General features: G+C 45.3%; 1 protein-coding gene across 2 annotated transcripts in view; it reads right to left on the bottom strand.

Annotated features, from left to right (window-relative positions):
• LARP1B (La ribonucleoprotein 1B) overlaps positions 1–22,553 on the bottom strand; it is a 103,402-nt gene that overhangs the window by 2,708 nt on the left and 78,141 nt on the right. For both annotated transcript variants that reach the window (XM_048847303.2, XM_048847304.2), the window contains 6 exons: positions 9,766–9,977; positions 9,216–9,322; positions 6,492–6,652; positions 5,623–5,767; positions 695–804; positions 440–567 (listed from right to left, as the gene is read on the bottom strand). In XM_048847303.2, the coding sequence (XP_048703260.2) occupies positions 440–567; positions 695–804; positions 5,623–5,767; positions 6,492–6,652; positions 9,216–9,322; positions 9,766–9,977 (863 nt within the window). The remainder of the gene's footprint in view (positions 1–439; positions 568–694; positions 805–5,622; positions 5,768–6,491; positions 6,653–9,215; positions 9,323–9,765; positions 9,978–22,553) is intronic.

Here is a 22,553-nt window from a genome sequence, read left to right as displayed (position 1 = left end):
TATTGACTTACTGTATTCTTATAACTAGCTGTTGAGAGATTACCTACACTAAGAGCACTAATTACAGATACAGTCAGGTAATTAAAAACAAAAATGTCCTTACTTATTAGTTTAAGTTTATTAAATTGAACATTTTCTAAATCTATTTTTCCCCATTAGTTCTATTTAGTGTTGGCATTTCACTCATCCTAGACAGTGAAAATGGATTAATTGGTTTCAATTTTGTTTAGCTTCACATTCTGGCTTCTTGTACTATGCTGCAAACATTACAAAATTAACAAATCTAAACGAAACTATTTTATTTAAATGTAAAAAAAATAATGAAAACATATCAATTTTTAAGATTTGCAGAATTGTGTTTCCACAAACCCTAAATTAACCTGATAGTGTTCCTTTAGCAATAGAACACTGAATGCTTTAACAGAGCTTACAAACTCACATCAACTCTGAAGTCCTCCAGTCTCTTAAAGTTACAAAGGTATTCCTGCAGTTTGGGGTCAATGGGTGGAGTTTTGGATTGAGAGTATTTCAGATAAGCCCAAAACTTTTCTAATCCATAAAGCTGACCTAATAGCAAAAAAGATCATTGTCAGTTTTACAAGTTATAAAAAAGTAGTATTAAGTACCTAACTGTAAATAGGTAATTTCTCACAATTCCCCCTATCTTTAGAGAGCCTTAAGAAATGGGAATTACCAGATTCATAGTCTTTTTTTGTTTCTTCTTGGAAGTCCTTGAAGATCTCTTGTCTGAATTTTTTTTCCAAACCATAGCTGTAAAATCTAAACAAGCATTCCAATCCATACCTGCAAACAGAGAATAATGATTTAAAGAAATAGTCTAAATTCATATTACACTTCCTCAAGGGATGTAAATGTTATTGGAGTTCTGTCCTTCCCCTCTATACTTGAGTAAAAATTAAGTACCATGGTTTAAATTTCTTTCCTACCCATCTAATCCCTTCGTTCCCTCCATCCATTTTTACTTCTAAATTTTTCTCAATGTTGTAAATATTCAAGGAGTCAAACAAAAGAACAGCTCTTATAAAAACGTATTACTGACAATGGATCTCAGATGGTCCGTCAGCTCCCACAACAATTGTGTGTGCATCCAAGTGGAAGACAGATTGATGCTTTGTTTTCCTGTCGATGCATATTTTTAACTTTGCAGTGAGGAAACGGGCAGAATACTTTAAAGATGCCATGAGCTGGTTCACTTCATTCTCTACACATTCTCCTCCACTTTGAACCAAGCGCTTTGTGGAATAATCTCCACTCTTAACACGTCAGTCACTTGACTCCTTGAGCTTCTGGAGAAGTCAAACATATGGAATCTGTAGATGCTAAGCAAGGACCTCAGATTTTCTTTACTCCTTCATTACTTGGAGACATTTTCAACAAGATTTTGCACTCAAACCTGCCATGACACACTCCCTTGAAATACAGTGTAATCGTTTATTAAGTTCCAACAATATACCCGTCACTGATACTAGACAAATAGTCTCTGCCTTCTTGCTTACAGTCTAAAAAATTAAGACAGCGTGTCAGACAAGTTCCTTGAAACCACTGAACTGCTGTTTTGTACATCTTCACTTCTCCCAAATCCAGAGAAATCTATCTAAACTCAAAATCCTAGTTTTAAGTAAGTTATACCAGAGAAATATTATTGGAATATTTTCTGTTTTTTTAGTAGTCTGAGTACTGAACTAACAAGTTTGTTCTTTTTCTGACTCCCTATATAGCCGTGGGCAAGTTATCGCTCTTTTTTTTTTTTTTAAATATAGTCTACCTTAAGCAGAAGTTATGAACCAGATCCAGAAGTCACTTGGTGAAATTCTAGGTCCGTGTTATGCAGGAGGTCAGACTAGATGAACCAAATGGTTCCCTCTGGCCTTAAAAAAAATCTATGAATCTAAGCAGCAGCAGCATCTCTACCTCATTCCTCACATTCAGTGAAATGGGTAATACTTACTCTACCTACCTTATTGTGAGGATTAGTGTTGATGTAATACTTTCCAATTACAGATGTGAAGGAATATTATATACTACATTAAAGGATTTGGATGAAGCACTATCATGCGCAGGGGAAAAAATCTTTCATGGGTAAATCACAACTAGCGTGATCAGATCCTACATCCTACCTTCAGTATTATACCAAGTCTAAGCACTGCAAAAAATATGAAGACCACTGTTAGAACAAATGGAAAAATGAACTTTTGACTGTTAAGCTACATGGAAAGAATGAGCCAAGAAACTGCTTATACCACAAAAACTATCATCATGCAATTGTGCATTACCTGCAGAGTGAAAACATGCCGTAAGTATAAAGATCACTAACTCACTAAACTGTCCTAAGTATCAAAGTATCTGAACACTTAACTTTATAAAAAAACAAACTGACAGTCTATTTTGTTATACTCTCTCTTCTCTCTCCATTTCCAGGAATAGGAGGGATGTGTTTTTCTTTTTCTCTTATCTTTATTATGTGAAAGAGCAAAGAAATGTGTTTTGCATTTTTTCTTTAGGACCTGTAGGGTTTATAGTCATTTTAGATCCTTTAAAAGGGAGTGTGGAGAGTTCCATCATCCTTGCAGTTATGTCAGGGTCAGAGGGAGGAAGAGAGCACATGCACCAGGCCTTGGTTATTTAAAGCCAGAACCTTAAAACCTGACTGATAAATGAGCACTCAGTGAAGTGACCAACACACCAGATGGATGTGTTCTTGTCAGCTTGTGTTGCTCAGTAGGCAGGCTGCTGTGTTCAGGAACAACTGCAGTTTACTTAGCATCTGCAGTTTCATTCCCAGATACACGGTGATACAGGAAGAGACTGGACTTCAATGTACAGGTTGCTGTGGCCCACAATTCATAAATCAAGATGAGGTGGAGTGTCCTGGACAACAGTAGGCAGAAGCAGTTCATTCTGGTTGTTACTATTTGGGTAACCAGCATCAGCAAGTTCACCAAGACTCATACCAATTTGATGATGGGAAAGCCTCTCGCTGACTGGTAAGGCATTAAGTAGTTCCTCAGAACACTTCACTCTCCTCATTAGCATCATCTACTTGTCCAGTTTTGCTTCAGTCAGTTGTTCTTCATCCAACAGCTGATCTCATTCAGGCTCGAGGATAGCTAGGAAACAGTACTTATCTTCATTTCGTAAGCACACAGTAGGGCCGAGTGTCTCTCCACACTGCTGGCATTTTAAAATCATGGTCTGACAGACAATAAATAGGATTTTGGAGAGCATGGAGACTTACAGATTTTCACATATAAGCTCTGGATGTGCTGTTTCCATTTCCCAACACAATCCTCTGAATTCAGAGACTGAGGAATAGGAATCATACTAGCATTCTAATGCCCTACTATAACATTGAGAGTGAGCTAGCAACATTCCATACAATATTCTAGGATTGCATGTTCCTTCTTCTGCCAAATATTTTGAAGAACTTGGGAATTACACTAAATTGTGGTGGGTGTACATTACACCTAACTCCCCATACATCAGAGACATCTGTCACCAAATTTAAGAGCAGCCAAGGACCTAGCAGAGTTTAATTACTTCTGGTGTTGTATCTGATAGCAAAAAGATCCATCACTGGATGACCCTTTCAAAGATTTACTTGGCTACCAAACTTCTGCTCATGGTGGCCTATGATTCTGTGACTTATTGGGCAGTGTGACTGGTCAGAGGCACCAATGAGGAAGACATTTTTATCTGATATAAACCATTCCCAAAGACTTATTGCCTCTTGATATAAAAACAGAAGACCAAATACTTCTGGGATTTTAACAGTACATTACCACTATGTTACCTGTGAGAACTTGTCCCAACTTACATTTGATCAGAGGAGCAACATTCAGAGAGCAATTTACAGGCCCAAAAGTTGTGTGCCATATGACCTCCATTAGTCTTCAAAGGTCTTGAATAACCAACAGGCCCAGATGAGTATCCCACAACCTAAACTGTGAATGTCCATTTTAATGAAGACAGAATTGATAGTGCAAAGGAAATCTCCAGCAAAACATGATCTAGATGGGACCATCACACCAGAAAAATGATATTTTCCAGAAGAGTCCAAATCCTGTCTAGATTGAAATAATGCATAGAGAGAGGAAATTCAATCAGCTTTTCTTTTGCTCCTTGAATCACTTGAGGGCCTACTTTTTCTTGAGCCTTGATGATAGCAGCAAAGAGGATACCATAGAGAAAAGATTACACAGATATCACCCAAGGGAATGTATTCAACATCAGGTAACAGACAAATTAATGGATTTCATTGTTATGACTTAGATCAGACGTTGGTATTGATGACTCAAGGAGTTTTTGGTCAGACTTAGCTGTTCCCTCCTTTTCTAAAGAGCCTTGAGATTCCTATCCCTCTCACTTCAGACTTAGGGTGGAAAGAGTACAAAAAGCAGACAGCTGTCAGGTGAATGCCCAGATCTCCAAGGCATTTTTGGCTTTGGGCATGTTGGTCCATTAAAGGACTACTGCTGTAGTGAATAATGTGAAAAGCGATTACCTTTCCACTTGTACCATGACAAAGACCCAAGTTTACCAAGGCTTAGGATGTCATTGGTTTACCTACACTTTAACCTACTGTACACTGAAAGTATAATATAAAAAAAATAGAAAACAATGTAAGTGTTTCAAAACAGAACGTAATGAGGATGTGCTAGGGGACAGACCTTTCTATACCCACAGAATGCTCGGATCTATGATAAATGCAGGGGTGTTCCTTAACAGTTTTACTTCTACCCATGATTTTGTGGCTTGCGAGGCATTAGACAGGATTTTTAGAATATGAAATGAAGACAATTTCATGAAAATGAAACTTTTGATCTTTTCCAGATTAAGACGACATATGTTTTGAATCATAGCAATGACAAGTCAAAGGTGTTGATGGCCACAGGGCGATCACTCCCACAAAAGAGAATTCTTCTGTTGTGCAGAGCCAGAATAGCAAGACCTCCGTACCTCTGGCAAAGAACGTGTGACCAGAAAAAAAGGAAACATGGGTGGGGCTCTTCTACCCTGCTAATTCCCAGTTGCCATGTCAGCCTCTAGTGCCACTGGCATCCAATATAAAACTTATAGAAACCCTTAGGGTACTCTAATTTATACTGGGGTGATCACACCAGCACACAGACAGCTCAGAACTGGGAGGAAACAAAGGTATTAAAACCATACAGTGGCAATTTTCTTTATTATGTTAACAGTACTCCTGGAGGAGAAGAAATAAATTTTCACTAATTGTAATTAACCAAGAGGTTAAATAATTAGGTTGGCTTACAATTCACACAATACCCAAATTTGAATAAAATTTATTTTGTTTCATAGAGTCTAATGATCAATAATAGGGGATTTGACATCATGGCATATCTAATGTCATCTACAGCAGCATTACTATTTGATTGTTTACACTTTTCTAATTTGCTAAAACAGCGTTTGTTATTAGAGAAACTTGTGAAGACTAATTTTGAAAATGCTACGAAGAGTCAAATGGATACTATAAAAAGTTCAGGTTCTTTGAAGTTAGTCTGAACACATGGACCCCACTTCTTAAAATGAAAGGTAGAAAGAAACCCATATTAGTCATAACTTACAGAATAAATGTAATACCTGTAGTGTTCTTTTGCATCATCTAGAGCAAGCTGTCTGAATTCCTCGTACATTTTCTTGTTAAAGTGATCTCTGAGAAAAAAGGACCAGAAACGAAAGAGTGTATTCATTTCCTGGGATTGGCCAATTCCCAACCGTTTTCTCTCTGAAGAAAAAAAAATACAAAATCAGTGACAAAACAGCTAGTTTTAACTATATAAATATACCATCTCAAATATAAGCTGTTGGAAAAAAAACTGATTTTATATTAGTCGAATATTCAATAAAAGCTCAGATGGTGTAAATTTAAACTCTCCCCAAAAAGCAGTTCAAAACAATTCTAGTTAAGTCAATTTGAATGAAATTTCTAAATTCACCTAAATCAGTTAGATATTACCTGTCAAGCTGATATTTATAAGATCAGTTGTTCAAAATAGTCACTTAAAAAAATAAGCAAACTCACAGCCTAACAAATTTTTTTACACAGAAGTTTAACCACTGACATGAATTTTTCACAGTGATGCAGCAAAGAACTGATGTAAAATGTATAAACGTTCCCCCCCCGCCCAAACTGCCACTGAATTTAAAAGAAAAGCAACCAATTGTATATAGATTGCCTCAAATTACTTTCTTTTACAACAAATAGGTGCTTATGTGATCAAAGTTATACGGAAAATAAACATGCTCACAAAATCTATTGAAGATAATTTGGAATGTCTTTCCAAGCAAAATTAAAGTGGGCACCAAATAATCATATAGACATTTTTCTTAAGAATACTTGGTTTACTATATAAAAAGCAGGCAAAGAAAAAATAAATGTGGAAAAATAGTATTATATAATAGCTGATTATTGCCAGGTAAAATTTCAGAGAACACGTTTGGCATCTTACCAACGAGGCACCTTCGACGATATTTGTGGTACACTTGTTGTGTAAAGCCATTTTCCTTTAGAAGTTCATGAGAAGGATGCTGGAACTTGGGAAGTGAGTGAGGAGTACACCCATAACTTCCTGCCTTTGGAGCACCTTCTGAAGGCGAAGCATTTGAACTGCTGTTGAAACAAAAAATGTTTGTGTTATTGCACAAACACTACATCTTTTCAGGCTTAACGTAAAGAATTGTCAGTCATCTTGCATTAACTACTCCCAAAGCTGTTAGAACAGCATAGTTACCAAATGGCCACCACCACATTTGCATTGGCCCCAAGACATGTCCTCCGACTCCCACCAAAAAAAAAAAAAAAAAAGGATCACCAAACTTTGAGATGAAGTGCACAGGGAGAAATCTAGGATGCCAATGGCACAAAACTAAATACAGATCTATATGCAAAAAGCAAGGGAAAGCAGAACAGCAGCCTACGACAGGGAGGACCAAGGATTAGGGTTGCCAACTTTCTAATCACAGAAAACTGAACACCCCTGCCCCACCCCTGACCCTGCACCTTTTCCAAGGCCCCACCCCCCACTCACTGTCACTCGCTCTCCCCCACCCTTGCTCACTCACTCATTTTCACTGGGCTGCAGCCGTGACGTTTGGGATGCAGGGGTGTGCGGGCTGTGGTTGGGGTGCAGGCTCTGGGGTGGGGCCGGGGTCGGGGATGAAGAGCTCAGGGTGCAGGAGGGGGCTCCAGGCTGGGGCCGAGGGGTTCGGAGTGCAGGAGGGGGCTCTGGGCTAGGGCATAGGGTTGGGGTGTGGGAGGAGCTGCGGGGGTGTGAGCTCCAGGAGGGAGTTTGGGTGCAAGAAGGGGCTCGAGGTTGGGGAGCAGGCTCCAGGAGGTGCTTACCTCAGATGGCTCCTATGCAGACAGCTGGCCAGGGGGCTCTGCAACTGCCCCTGTCTTCAGGTGCCGCCCCCACAGCTCCCATTGGCTGCTGTTCCTGGCCAATGGGAACTGCGGAGCCCCTGTGCCTGCCCCTATGCCTAGGAGCCTAAGGGATATATGTCACCACTTCCTGGAGCTGCATCAAGCTGGGTAGGGAGCCTGCAGGTGCTACCAACTGGACTTTTAGTGGCCCGGTCAGTGGTACTGACTGGAGCCACCAGGGTCCCTTTTCGACTGGGTGTTCCGGTTGAAAACTGGACACCTGGCAACCCTACCATGGGTCAATTGCGAAAGGAGTGGAGGGAGCTGGAAGCTGAAGTAGGGATGGCGGGGTGGGTCAAGAGGAAACCCTTGACCACCTTCAGAGCTTGCTGGGTCACCTAAAAAGATAACAACAAGAGCTAGAGGATATAAGTACCTCCTAGCAGAAGATTATTGATTAGTTGATAGAACTGAACAGGAATTAGTCCAATTAAGGTGTAGACAGACAGCGGGAAACAGCTGTGCTTAATGCTGAAGCAGGACTTTAGCCAAGCTTCAGTCAGACAAGGAGGCCAGGAAACAGAGGCTGATGGCAGAGCTGTGAGTTCAAGGGGGTACAGTGGGCATCCAGACAGAGCTTTGAACTCAGTGGGATACAGTGGAGACCCAGACAGCACATCAGCAGCAGGCCAGGATGCAAATACTGGCCCCTTGGGGAAAGGGAAATAGGACACCTGTTTTATGGCTCCCATCACGAGGGCTGGAGATCAGAAGTACTGGAGGCTGCAGAATGAGAGCTACATATAGTTCAGTGAGGGCAAGTCTATACTAGACTGCTGCAGCAGCAGAGCTGCACTGATGCAGCTGTGCTACTGTAGCAAGTCTGGTGAAGACGTGCTATGCTGACAAGAGAGCACTCTCCCGTTGGCGTAATTACTTCACCTCTGCAAGAACGCAGAAGCTATGTCTGTGTGAGAGTGTCTCCCACCAACACAGCACTGGTGTGGACAGCGCTTAGGTCGATGTAACTTATGTTGTTCAGGGGGATGTCTTTTTCACACCCCTGAGCACAGAAGTTACATCAACTTAAGTGGTAGTGTAGACCAGCCCTGAGAGAAAGAGCCCTGACTGTGGAAGATCAGGACACTTACAAGGAAAAAGGTCACCCGATCTTGATAGTCAGTGAGCCTTGGAGAATTACAGACTGCATGCAGAGACTTTGAAACCCTGGAGAAGAAAATGAGGGTCTATATAGACTGTGATTAGTCTTGAAGATATGAATTGTAACACTGGCATTAAGGACTGTGCAGAACTTGGGAAATTCAGGTGCATATGAATGAGTTTATATGGAATTTTTTTTTGGTTTGGGTTAGGGGTGAGAGCAGTCCAGATGTCGCCTCACAGCCAAGGGAAAAATTCTGCCTGTGAAAGAGGCAGTTTTTTCCTGAAAAGGGGGAGAGGTATGTCATAGGGTAGCTGGCCCTAAAACTGAAGTAGGTCCAGCTCCCCTGTGTCCAAACAGGTGCTCCCTGTTGGCCCAATTAAGGGGGCAGTGCTGCACCTGGGACTAACGGCTGATATGTCTCCTTGTATTCTCTCTTCACTGTTTCCTTGATATTCTTTTGTATTTTATTCTCACTTTTCTTTCCCCAATCCCTTTTTCCTTTCTTGCTGTATTCCTTCTGTCCACCAGTCCTCTTCATTTGTAAATACATTTTGCATATTCACATACTTCTCACCAATAACTATTCCACAGGCTCTATGCACTGAATAAATCACAGCAAAATTATTCCATGATAAAAATTACTACCTCACAGAAGATGTTCTTGGCCTGTGATCTCTGGAATCCATTACCCAACCAACATGGCATTCTAGCGGAGGGTTTGTACTATGTCGTGTTTTTCTTTTTCTTGGAATCTAAGAAAACAAATGCAACATTGCAAAGTATTTCACTGATGTAACTGCAGTCACTTTCTGAAAACTGGAAAATCACAAGTGATCAGGTAAGCTGCTATTTCCCCCAAACTACAGCTCAAGGTTTCATGTAGCGTATAACACATTGTGAAGTCATATGAAGTCATAAAACTCCAGCATCATAACCCAAGAACCAGTCTTAAACAGAAATTCAAGGTCTTTGATATTTTGCCTTTTCATTATGGAATTCCTAATGGTATTTACCCAACTCAAAGATGCCATTTCTCAGAACCGGAGAAAACATCATTAAGGTAAGTTGTTTAAAACAGAATAAGCCATCCCCCCCCGTTACAGAAAGAAATGAAGATATCTAAAAGTACTGTTTCATTATGTTAATAAAAATTTTTGACCTGATGAAACTTTATGCACAAGGTTTGTCAGTTTACCTTTATATCAATTGATCTTGTTTCTTTAACAACAGGATAGAATCTTGGCGTTTTGTTGGGATCTTGTAACCTTGGGGTACGAGGTGTTTTGGGTGTTCTGGCAGGATGAACTCTTGGAGATTCAGGGACTGCTGTTGGCAGTGAACGAGCCATTGTTGTTGGAGGTACTTCTATAACACCAAACAATTTACAAGCTAGCTCATCTGTTAAATCTGTAAATGGAAAAAGATTGCTTTCATTTTCAGTTGACATTTAATGGACAGACACAGAATATCTTTGAAATTCATTTGTATTCCGCCTAAAAATTTCTACATTAATTAACAAAGGACAAAGTAGGAGTTTGTTGATGCAACCCATATTGCTTAACCTCAATCTAAATTAACCCAATTTATGTAGTTTGGGTTTTAAAAGCTCCTGGTAATCAAATTATACAAAACTCACTGGAAAACTATTATGACTTATAAAGAAAGTTAAGAAATTCAAAATTTCACCTCTAACTGCCTTTCCTAAACTATATTTACTGTTAGAAGTCATGTCTACATCTTGCAAATCTCTTGCCTCGATTACTGTAACCTTCTGTCTGGACTACCAACTCCAGCTTATCCAAAATGGTTCAGTTAAATCAACCCAGGAGATATCCAAGATCAGAAAAGGCCTTTACAGGAAAGGGAAGACTGGTGATTTTAGAAAAGCAACAGTAAACAGATTTAGCAAGAGACTAAGTTAGGGGAAAAAAAGAAGAATAAAAAATGTACTACAAAAATAAGTTGAACATATTTTAAGAAAACAGAGAAAAAAATCAGTTACTTTCTTGTAACTGTTGTTCTTCGAGATGTGTTGTTCACGTCCATTCCGCACTAGGTGTGCGCGCGCTGCGTGCACGAGCGTCAGAAACCTTTTCCCTTAGCGGCTCCCGTTGGGCCCCCCGAGTGGTGCCACTGCGCTCTGCATATATCTCCCCGCTGGCCCGACCCCCACCAGTTCCTTCTTGCCGGTGACTCCGACAAGAGGTAGGAGGGTGGGTGGTGGAATGGACGTGAACAACCCATCTCGAAGAACAACAGTTACGAGAAAGTAAGTAACCGCTTTTTCTTCTTCGAGTGCTTGTTCACATCCATTCCACATTAGGTGAATTACAAGCTTACCTCTGGAGGAGGGTAGGAGTCACGGAACAACTGCTCGAAGGACCGCTCTGCCAGCTGCTGCGTCCTCTCTGGCCTGCTGGTTGACCGCATAGTGGGTCATGAAGGTGTGCACCGAGGACCAGGTGGCTGCTCTGCAGATCTCCTGGATCGGGACCTGTGACAGGAACGCTGTGGAAGTCGCCTGCGTCCTGGTCGAGTGGGCTGTGACTGCTGGGGCTGGAACACCTGCGAGCTCATAGCACGCCCGGATGTAGCTTGTAATCCAAGACGAAATCCGCTGCGCCGACACTGGGAGGCCTTTTACCCTCTCGGCTACAGCCACAAACAGCTGTGCGGATTTGCAAAAGGGCTTGGTGCGCTCCAAACAGAACGCCAGTGCTCGACGCACATCCAACGTGTGCAAGCTCCAGTGACTCGGGTCCATATGGGGTTTCGGGAAGAACACCAGCAGACAAATGTCCTGGCCCAGATGGAATTGGGCGATCACCTTAGGAGGGAACTTGGGGTGCGGCCGGAGCTGCACCTTGACCTTGTGAAATACCGTGTACGGTGGCTCAGAGGTGAGGGCCCTCAGTTCAGACACCCTTCTGGCCGAGGTAATGGCAACCAGAAATGCCCCCTTCCAGGAAAGCTGGAGGAGAGAACAGGTAGCAAGGGGCTCGAAAGGGGGTCCCATGAGTTTAGAAAGGACCAGGTTAAGGTTCCATGGAGGGACTGGGAGGGCGGGAGTACGGGAACACCTCTCCAACCCTTTAAGGAACCACCTCACCACTGGGCGGGAAAACAGCAAGCCCTCCGAGAACCCCGGATGGAAGGCAGAGATGGCCGCCAGGTGCACTCTGAGTGAGGACGGGGCTAGCCCTTGCTGCTTGAGGTGCAGGAAGTACTCCAGAATGGCCTGCACCGGGGCCTGGCCCGGCCGCACCTGTCGGGATTCACACCAACGCGAGAACCTTTCCCACTTGGCCATATAGGCCACCCTGGTAGAGGGTTTTCTACTGCGAAGCAGAATCTGCTGCACAGGAAGAAAGCACTGGCTCTCCAGGGCGTTTAGCCACAGAGCCTCCACGCCGTCAGGTGCAGTGACTGCAGGTCAGGGTGGAGAAGCCTCCCCCCGTCCTATGTAATGAGGTCCCGGTGTAGGGGCAGGACTACTGGGGCCTCCACCGACAGTTCTAAGAGCGATGTATACCAGTGTTGGCAGGCCCAGGCTGGGGAGATGAGGATCACTGCCGCCCTGTCCCTGCACACTTTGAACAGGGCCTTGTGTACCAAGAGGAGCGAGGAAGGCATACATCAAGCCCCCTCTCCATGGGATCGCAAACGCATCTGCGAGTGAGCCCAGGCGTCAGCCCCGGAACGAGCAGAACCGTGGGCACTGGGCGTTGGCCCTGGTGGCAAACAGATCTACCCAGGGAAACCCCCACCTATGGAAGTGCGAAAGCACGATGTCCGCCCTGAGCGTCTACTCGTGCACGCGGTATGACCTGCTGAGGGAGTCCGCCAGTTCGTTTTGTACCCTGGGAGATAGGACGCCTCAAGGTGAATCGTATGGGCTATGCAAAGGTTCCAGAGGAGGAGAGCCTCGTGACACAGTGGTGAGGAACGAGCCCTGCCCTGCTTGTTTATATAAAACATGGCAGTAGTATTGTCTGTCAAAACTGTTACGCTCTGACCACTCAGAGTGGCGTTAAAGGTCTGGCAGGCGAGACGAAGTGCCCTGAGCCCCTTCACGTTGATATCGAGCGACCACTCTGCTCCAGACCACGGCCCCCACGGCATGAGGTTCCCCAGGTGAGCCCCCTGTCCGTGGCCTGATGCATCAGGTCTGGAAGTGGGGTGGCAAAGGGGATGCTTTTGCAAACCACAGGCTGGGACTGCCACCACAGCAGGGAGTCCAGCACATCCCTTGGGGCTATCACTACCAAGTCCAGGGGCTCCCTGCCTGGGCAGTACACCCAAGCGAGCCATGCCTGCAGAGTCCTGAGTCTCAGTCTGGCATGCCTGACCACGAGTGCATGCTGCCATACGGCTGAGCAGGTGCAGGCAGCACCTGGCCGTTGTTGGAAACTGGCGCAGGGAGGCAACTGCTTGGTGGATAGCCCAGAATCGGGATACCCGAAGGCTTGCCCTGGCCTGCACCGTGTCCAGGACCGCCCCTATGAATTCCACTCTCTGTGTGGGTACGAGTGTGGACTTGGGGACGTTGACCAGGAGCCCCAGTTTGCAGAACAATCTCAGGGCCACCTTCACATGGTCCCGCACCTCTGCCTCGGATCGGCCCGCCAGGAGCCAGTTGTCGAGGTACGGGTACACCCGGATGCTCTGCCTCCGTAAGAAGGCCGCCACCACTGCCATGCACTTCGTGAACACCCTTGGGGCCGCGGCTAGACCCCATGGGAGAACCGCAAACTGGTAATGTTCTCGGCCCACGGTGAAGCGTAGGAACCGCTGATGTGCTGGGAAAATGGCGATATGAAAGTACGCGTCCTTCATGTCGAGGGCGGCGTACCAGTCCCCCGGGTCCAGGGAAGGGAAGGGATGATGGTGCCCAGAGAGACCATGCGGAACCGGGTCTTGACCAGGGATTTGTTGAGCCCGCGCAGGTCTAGGATTGGGCAAAGAACCCCTTTGGCCTTGGGGATGAGGAAGTATCAGGAGTAGAACCCTTTTCCCCTTAGGCCATGAGGCACCGCCCCCACCTGTAGCAGTGGGCGGACTTCCTCCTCTAGGAGATGCTCATGAGAGGGGTCCCTGAAGAGGGACGGGGAAGGGGGGCGGGAGGTGAACTATAGCGAGTACCCGTTCCGCACCGTGCATAAGACCCAACGGTCTGATGGAATGGTAGACCACGCACGGGAAAAATGGTACAGGCGGTTCAGGAAACAAAGGGATGTATCCGGTGACTGGTCTGGTACGCTGTCCTCGAGCGCACCTTCAAAAGCCTGGCTTAGTGCTCGGCTGGGGTTTGTGCTGCTTGGTTCTGGCCCGGCACACTATTGTTATTGCGCCGTTGCCTGTTATCCCTGCCTCACCTACGGTAAGGCTCATGCCTGTGGCGAGGCTGGTATTGGCATTGAGGGGGAGGCTGAGGCTTAAATGGCTTCCTCTGCATCGCTGGGGTGTGCATACCCAGCGACTTGAGCATAGTTCGTGAGTCCTTGAGGCTATGCAGCCTCGCTTCTGTCTGGTCCAAGAAGAGCCCAGACCCTTCGAAGGGGAGATCCTGGAGCGTATTCTGGACCTTGGAGGGCAGGCCTGACTCCTGGAGCCACGCCAACCACCTCATGACCACCCCAACACAATTGTTCTAGCCACTGCATCTGCCGAATCCAGGGAGGCCTGGAGAGAGATCTTGGCTACCGCCTTGCCCTCGTCCACCAGGGCCGTGAACTACTGTTGGGAACCTTGAGGGAGGGTGTCCTTAAACTTCCCCACCGCCGTCCAGGAGTTGAAATTGTGCCTGTTGAGCATGGCCTGCTGGTTAGCAATCCTCAATTGAAGGCCCCCAGATGAGTACACCTTTCTACCAAAAAGGTCTAGGCGTTTCGCCTCCTTGGCCTTAGGGGCCGGGACCTGCTGTCCATAGTGCTCCCTGTCGTTCACCGCCGAAACCACTAGGGTGCATGGACTCAGGTGGCAGAATAGGCAACTCATAGCCCTTAGATGGGGCAAAGTATTTACTCTCCACCCCTTTAGCCTTTGGAGCACTGGAGGCCAGGGTTTGCCATATAGTCTTAAAGTTAGACTGAATGGTCTTAATGAGCAGGAATGCTATTCTGGATGGACCTTCGGGGCTCAAAATGTCCACCATGGGGTCCTCCTGCTCAACAGTCTCCTTGGCCTGCAACCCCAAATTTTGGGCAACTCTGCGCAGCAGTTCCTGGTGGGCTCTATGGTCTATTGGTGGAGGGCCAGACACCTCTGTACCCACCACCGCCTCATCGGGGGAAGACGATGAGGTTAGCTGCTGCTCAACCCCCTTTGGTTGGTCCTCCAGCTCCTCATCTCCCGTGATAGAGGCCCCCGGCTCAGGCTGGGGCGGGAGTCCCTGGGACGACTCTCCGGTCTATGCTGGAGGCCTGGATACTGTTGCCTCCAGCACCGTCTGGTGTCGGTCCGGGGGCCGGGACCACTGCACCAAGTAACTTGACCTGGATGGGGCCCCTTGGCGCTCCTGATAGGGTCCCTGCTGTCTGGGCCCTGGTGCGGGTAGCTATAGCAGCAGGAGCCAGTGTCAGACTGCGGCGACGCCAATCGCGAAGGCCATGGTGGTGCCAACGATCTGCGCTGGCGGGAGAATGAGTGGCTCCTGGCTGAGCGGGACCAGAAGCAGTACCGGTATCCCCAGGATCTGTGCCGGCGTTTCCTGGACTGGGACCATCTGCAGGAGACCTCTGGCGAGGGCTGTCTCAAATCCTCCCGGTGCCAGACTCTGGGTGGTGCCGGAGAGTGGCGTGCCCTTTCTGGTGCTTCTTTGTGTCGACCCGCTGCCGGTGCCACAAGCTCCTTCTGGGCCGCTGGCAAGTGCAAGTCTGCGGAGTCGGAGCTTGACTGGGACCAACTCCGGGAGCGGTGCCGGGACGGTGTCTTCGAGGGGTAAGCTGGCAATGGTATGCCGCTCAATGGCACCCGAGGCATGGGTACGGGAAGGTTCTCCCCATGCGGGAAGGGGCTTGCCGCCGATAGCTCGATGAGGTCCTTTGCAGCTTCAAAGGTGCTGGGCATAGAGGGCTGATCCGTTATGCCCTCGAGCCCATTGTCCACACTGAGCTCACTTAGGTCTTGGCTCGGTGGGGCTTCTGCTGCTGGGACCGCCTGTGCCAGCGCCGCTCCCGCGGCCTTCCTGCTCTTGTCAGCGCTCGGGGCCTTGGGAGGCGGCAGCCTCCTGTGCGGGGAACGACCACGCCTTCCTTTAGGCTGTGCCAGGGGCTGAACTGGGGAGGACCATCTGTGCGGGGGTCTAGCCTGGCGCTCCGGGGCCGACAGTTTACGGTGCTTCGCCGGTGCCGGGTCTCCCGTCGGCTCCGGGGCACTATGCACCGAGGAAGGCTGAGGCAGCGTCGGGCACTCCAGGCTCGGTGGCTGCAATGCGGCCTCCATCAACAGTTGGTGTAGGCGAAAGTCTCTTTCCTTGTCCTTGGCTTGAACGCCTTGCAAATCCTACACCTTTCAGTTTGATGGCCGTCCCCCAGGCAACGTCGACACGAGTCGTGGGGGTCACTAACTGGCATAGGTTTGCGGCACATGACGCAAGCCTTGAAGCTGTGGGCCTGTGGCATGCCCCGCGGCCCGTGCTGGAGGCCTCCAAGCGCCTAATCACTTAAGTGTTCACAATCTATATGTAAAACGAACTGATAACAGCTACTCTAAAGGTTAAGGGACTGCTCTTCTATGAGAGAGAGGTTGTTCCAACACCGCCACAGACCGTAAGAAGGAACTGGATGGGTCAGGCTGGCAGGGTATATATGTGGGGCGCAGTGGCGCCACTCGAGGGGCCCACTGGGAGCCGCTAAGGGAAGAAGTTACCGACGCTCGTGCACGTGCACACCTAATGTGGAATGGATGTGAACAAGCACTCGAAGAAGAAATGTCAGTGATTTTCTATCAAGCCTTCTATAAACACTTCTTAAATAAATGTTTAAGAGATAACATTACTTAAACGCTTGTTGAAGTCCTAGTATTTCTATGGCTTGATCTCATTACAAGAAAGCTGTCATGTTGCTAACTGTCATGAAGATATATAGGATGGGGAAAAATTTTGCGCACACACACAAAAAAAATCTATGAAGAACATGGTGACTAACCTATGTACATTTTAACACGAATGCTTTAGAAAATTTTGCTTTCTTTTTGTTTGCATTTTAAGCAAAAAAGTCTAATAATTTTAGAATCAGATAATCTGTACTACTTTTCCCTAGGAGCCAATGTTTTCTTGATTTCATTTCCCCTTCTGTGTGTAACATAAGAACGTGTGTGTGTGTGTGTGTTCCTCTTTTTGCTGCCAGATGGAATTAGATTTACCTGTAAGAGGCAAGTTAGGTGCCTAACTTGCGTAGGCCCTTTTGAAGTACCACTAGGACCCTATCTACATCTTTAGGCTCCTAAAACGTTTGAAAATCTGGCCCTACATGGTTTATAAATTGCAGCCACTAGACTGCAATGTGGTCACACATCTGAACAATGGTAAAATTGCCAAAAGTGCTTCAGTGAATTTGGTGCCCAAATTCTATTTTCAAACCTGACTTAGGCACTGCCTAAGTCTCAATGACTTTCGGTGAGCTTCTTGTTCTCCTCAGCACCTAACTATTTTGGACTCCGAAGTCACCTAAGCTCTTTTGACAAATTTTCTCCAAATCTAATTCTATCCAGAGGCAGCTATGGTGTATGCATACCATTGTCTTACACAAAGAGGGAGGAAATTAATTAGAAAAGGTCTGTCTTGGGGCAGATGGGTATAAATTCTATCTAAAATTCTTAGACTTCTCAAGCTAGACAAGTACAAGTTGAAACACAGGCCTGTATATATTATTGAGATAGTTGAAATCAGTGTCAAAACACATACTTTGATTTTCAATATTATAATTCCTGATGTTTCTGTAAATTACAGTAACAATTTAATGGAAATAAAACGTTCATAAAACAAATTTTGACGCTTTGATAAACTGTATTCATTTATGGAAACAGTGAATTATCTAATAACTACATAAGAACAGCCACAATGGTTCAAACCTATAGTCATTCTAACCAGTATCCTGTCTTCCGACCATGGTCAATGCAAGGTGCCTCAGTACTCCTGGTGGAATTCTGCGCTACTGCACAGGTACAGAATTCATGTTGTCCGCAGATTTGTTTGCTCCCAGAAGAAGCCAAAAGAGCAGTCATTCGCCCCGCCCTGGCACCCCAGAGCAGCTGGCGGAGACATAAATCAGTGTGGGAGGGAGGCAAGAGAGGCATGGGTGTGCTTGTGTGGAGAGATGTCAATCACTGCTGGGGAGGCGGGACAGAGGGGCATGGGAACAAGAGAGAGACTGTCCCTCTTGCTTGCTATTGGGGTGCCCACAGCATGGAGGGGCAGGTCTAAGGGTTATTTGGAGGTAGGCCTGAGGCAGGCTTGTCCCCTCAGACAGAGCAAAATGTAGCAGTCTGCCTGCTTAGTTGTTCCCATTGTGTTAGTGAATTGTTCCCATTCTTCGTGAATTTCCCCAGAAGCATAAAACAGGTGTAAAAGTTTTAAGGCTCCTTTACATTGCCAGAGTGGTGTAAAGGAGCCTTATTGTAAAGGACTGTATAGGCTTATGGTGGTTTAGTGATTAGAACTGGTCTAAATTTTTGGACTGAAAAATTTTCCTATTAAAATGTGCTTCATGAACGGTTTACTACTGACCTTGCTGGAGATGGTCAGTAGCCAATATAAATTGCGAGTTTGATTCCCCAGCCCTTACTTGCTCTTCAGTTACTTATGATGTAACACTGAGCATATGGCTGCATATATTAGTTGACAAATAACTAGAAATAAAGGATCATACCTAGCTACGTTATTATTAGATAAAAGGGGTTTGGGGATTTCCTCCAATGCTCCGCATTCCCATTCTTCATCCAGCTCAGCTGCATCCCTGCCTGTGTCATATCTCCCTGTGTACCATCACAAAATAGCAGAGATCATCCTGAGGCACTTTTGCCAACAGCTTAACTTTATCGACCTTTAGAGTGGTCGAAGACATCTTTTTGGTCAAGCACATGCTTGATTTAAAACCCTCAATACATTATTTATGGTTGGTTAAGGAATACAGGGACAGGGGCTGTTATTCTGAAATCTGCCAGCTAGTGGGTCTCCAGCAGGTCATCTTTAGCTGAGGATGGCAAGAGAGTAGTGTGCTGACCATGCTCTTTCCCCCACCCTTCCTTGTTTCCTATGTAGGGACTGGCATAGGACAGTAGTCAGGACTCTTCCATACCAAGGGAATCCTCAGCTAGGAAAATCTATGTGCTTTCTCGCTTTTTTCCTGAGTGAGAGTGGCACAAAGAGGTTAGATTAGAGCTCAAGATCTATTTTACTTATTGTGACTTTTTCTGTATTGTAGTTTAAATAAATTACCAAAATAATTGCAACAGGTGTGATTATAGTGTGTTATTTTGATGAAGAAAACATGAAGAATTTTAAAGTATTGTGCACAGAAATTTAAATATTTTGGTGCAGAATTCCCCCAGGAGTACTCAGAGTGAATGAACAGAACAGGCAAATCATCAAGTGATCCCTCCCATCATCCACTCCCAGCTTCTGGCAATCAGAGGCAAGGGACACAGAGCATGGGGTTACATCCCTGACCATCTTGGCTAATAGTTATTGATGGACCTAACCTCCAACTAATAAAATTAAACTGCTTTTAAATCATTATTGCGAGCCTCAATATTTCCTACACAAGATAGGAGACTGCCTGGTAAGTTTGACTCTTTGATGTTTACTGTATAGCAAGATGATAAAACCAAATACAATAATGTGACAAATCCAAATTTTAAATGTCTGTATCAAATGGAAAAATCTTCGGATTGTAAAATATTTATTTTTTCCTTAACATCTATATCCTAGTGACCATAATGCCTCACTTCAGCAACAGCTTTTGCTTTGCATATTGTAATGGCATGTTGCACCATAGAACACTTTGTTGGTCTGTAGCAGTAGTAAAATAACTGAAATTCTTGCTTATGTGTATTGATGCTGATGCACATTCGTTTATTTTCCTGTGTCATACAGTATACTCTAATGGAGTTCAGGCTAATCAAAATATATTTTAGATAGAGCTTTGGTTAAAAAAAACAAACCAAAAAAACCCAAAAAGACTACTGTCAGAACCAAAATTAAAACACATGAAGTTTCGTTAATGCAGGATTTCTTAAACACCCCCTCCAGCTTTCTTTGGGTGCTCTACAGAGCTCTGTCCTTGGTTCCTTACTCTTCTCCCACTACACCTTATCACTGGGTTCTCTCATCCAGGAACAAATTCAACTACCTCACAAATGATTCAGAGATCTATCTGGACTCCAGACCGGTTTCCTGCTGTCCAAACTAAATCTCAGCCTGTCTGACATCTTTTTGAGGATGTCTAGCTGTGAGCTCAAGCTCAACATGGCTAAAACAGAGTTCTTACTCTTCCTCCCCCTAAGCTGTCCACCCACCCTACCTCCTTTCTGGATCACTAACACCACCATTCTACTCTGACTGAGGTGTATAACCTGGGTGCCATCTTTAACTTGGATCTCTCTCTAAAACCTCACATCCAGGCTATGTCTAAGTCTTGCTGATTCTTTTTGCATTTCTCAGATATGGCCTTTCCTATTCACCACACAGCTAAAACTTTCATCCAGGCTCTCATCATCTTATGTCTCAATTACATAACATCCTTTTCTCTGGCTTTCACAAAAGCAATCTTGCCCTGCTGGTAATGTTCTTTACAGCAGCATTCTGAATGTTTTTTTTGACTATGTCATCTTTCTCTTGCAGGATGGATTGATTTAAATCAAGGAGATATAAATTGCTGATTTCAGTAATGATTTAAATCACCACGTGGAAAGCTTTAATTTACATCAGATTTTAAACACTTTTCTATTATTATTTCAAATATCAGGGGGTAGCCGTGTTAGTCTGTATCCACAAAAACAACAAGAAGTCGGTGGCACCTTGAAGACTAACAGGTTTATTTGCGCATAAGCTTTCGTGGGTAAAAACCCCACTTTTTCAGATGCATGGAGTGAAAATTACAGATGCAGACATAAATATACTGACACATGAAGAGAAGGGAGTTATCTCACAAATGGAGAACCAGTGTTGACAGGGCCAATTCGATCAGGTCAATGTAGTCCACTCCCAATAATAGATGAGGAGGTGTCAATTACAGGAGAGGCAAAGCTGCTTTTGTAATGAGCCAGCCACTCCCAGTAACTATTCAAGCCGAAATTAATGGTGTTAAATATGCAAATGAATTTTAGTTCTGCTGTTCCTCTTTGAAGTCTGTTTCTGAAGTTTTTTTGTTCAAATATAGCTACTTTCAAATCTGTTATAGAATGTCCAGGAAGATTGAAGTGTTCTGCTACTGGCTTTTGCGTGTTACCATTTCTGACGTCCGATTTGTGTCCACTTATTCTTTTATGTCAGGACTGTCCGGTTTGGCCAATGTACATGGCAGAGGGGCATTGCTGGCACATGATGGCATATATAACATTAGTAGACATGCAGGTGAATGGGCCTCTGATGGTGTGGCTGATGTGGTTGGGTCCTTGGATGGTGTTGCGAGAGTAGATATGGGGACAGAGTAAGCAACAAGGTTTGCTATAGGGATTGGTTTCTGGGTTAGTGTTTCTGTGGTGTGGTGTGTAGTTGCTGGTATGTATTTGCTTCAGGTTGCGGGGCTGTCTGTAAGCAAGGACTGGCCTACCTCCCAAGGTCTGGGAGAGAGGAATAGTTTTCCAGGATAGGTTGTAGATCTTTGATGATGTGCTGGAGAGGTTTTAGCTGGGGGTTGTATGTGATGACCAGTGGCGTTCTGTTATTTTCCTTGTTGGGCCTGTCCTGTAGTAGGTGACTTCTGGGTATCCATCTCCGTCAATCTGTTTCCTCACTTCCCCAGGTGGATATTGTAATTTTAAGAATGCTTGATAGAGATCTTGTAGGTGTTTGTCTCTGTCTGAGGGATTGGATCAAATCTGGTTGTATCTTAGGGTTGTATCTGATGAGGCCACTGCACACCGGGTGGTTGATCTTTGTGACTTTGTCCTCACCCATAACCATTTCATATTTGGGGACAACCTTCAAGTCAGTGGCACTGCTATGGGTACCCGCATGGCCCCACAGTATGCCAACATTTTTATGGCTGACTTAGAACAACGCTTCCTCAGCTCTTGTCCCCTAGCACCCCTCCTCTACTTGCACTACATTTATGACATCTTCATCATATGGACCCATGGGAAGGAGGCCCTTGAAGAATTCCACCTGGATTTCAACAATTTCCACCCCATCATCAACCTCAGCCTGGACCAGTCCACACAAGAGATCCCCTTCCTGGACGCTACAATGCAAATAAGTGATGGTCACATAAACACCACCTCTACTGGAAACCTACTGACTGCTATACTTACCTACATGCCTCCAACTTCCATCCAGGACACATCGCATGATCCATTGTCTACAGCCAAGCTCTAAGATACAACCACATTTGCTCCAATCCCTCAGACAGAGAAAAACCTACAAGATCTCTATCAAGCATTCTTAAAACTACAGTACCCACCTGCTGAAGTGAAAAAACAGACTGACAGAGCCAGAACAGTACCCAGAAGTCACCTACTACAGGACAGGCCCAACAAAGAAAATAACAGAACGCCACTAGCCGTCACCTTCAGCCCCCAACTAAAACCTCTCCAGTGCATCATCAAAGATCTACAGCCTGTTCTGAAAAATGATCCCTCACTCTCACAGATCTTGGGAGACAGACCAGTCCTCGCTTACAGACAGACCTCCAACCTGAAGCAAATACTCTCCAGCAACCACACAACAAAAACACTAACCCAGGAACCTATCCTTGCAACAAAGCCCGATGACAACTCTGTCCACATATTTATTCAAGTGACACCATCATAGGAGCTAATCAC

Source organism: Caretta caretta, chromosome 4 (genome assembly GCF_965140235.1).
Source record: "Caretta caretta isolate rCarCar2 chromosome 4, rCarCar1.hap1, whole genome shotgun sequence".
NCBI classification, from domain to species: Eukaryota; Metazoa; Chordata; order Testudines; family Cheloniidae; genus Caretta; species Caretta caretta.
Note: the sequence above shows the minus strand (reverse complement) of the source record. Positions and strands in the feature narration are given on the sequence as shown.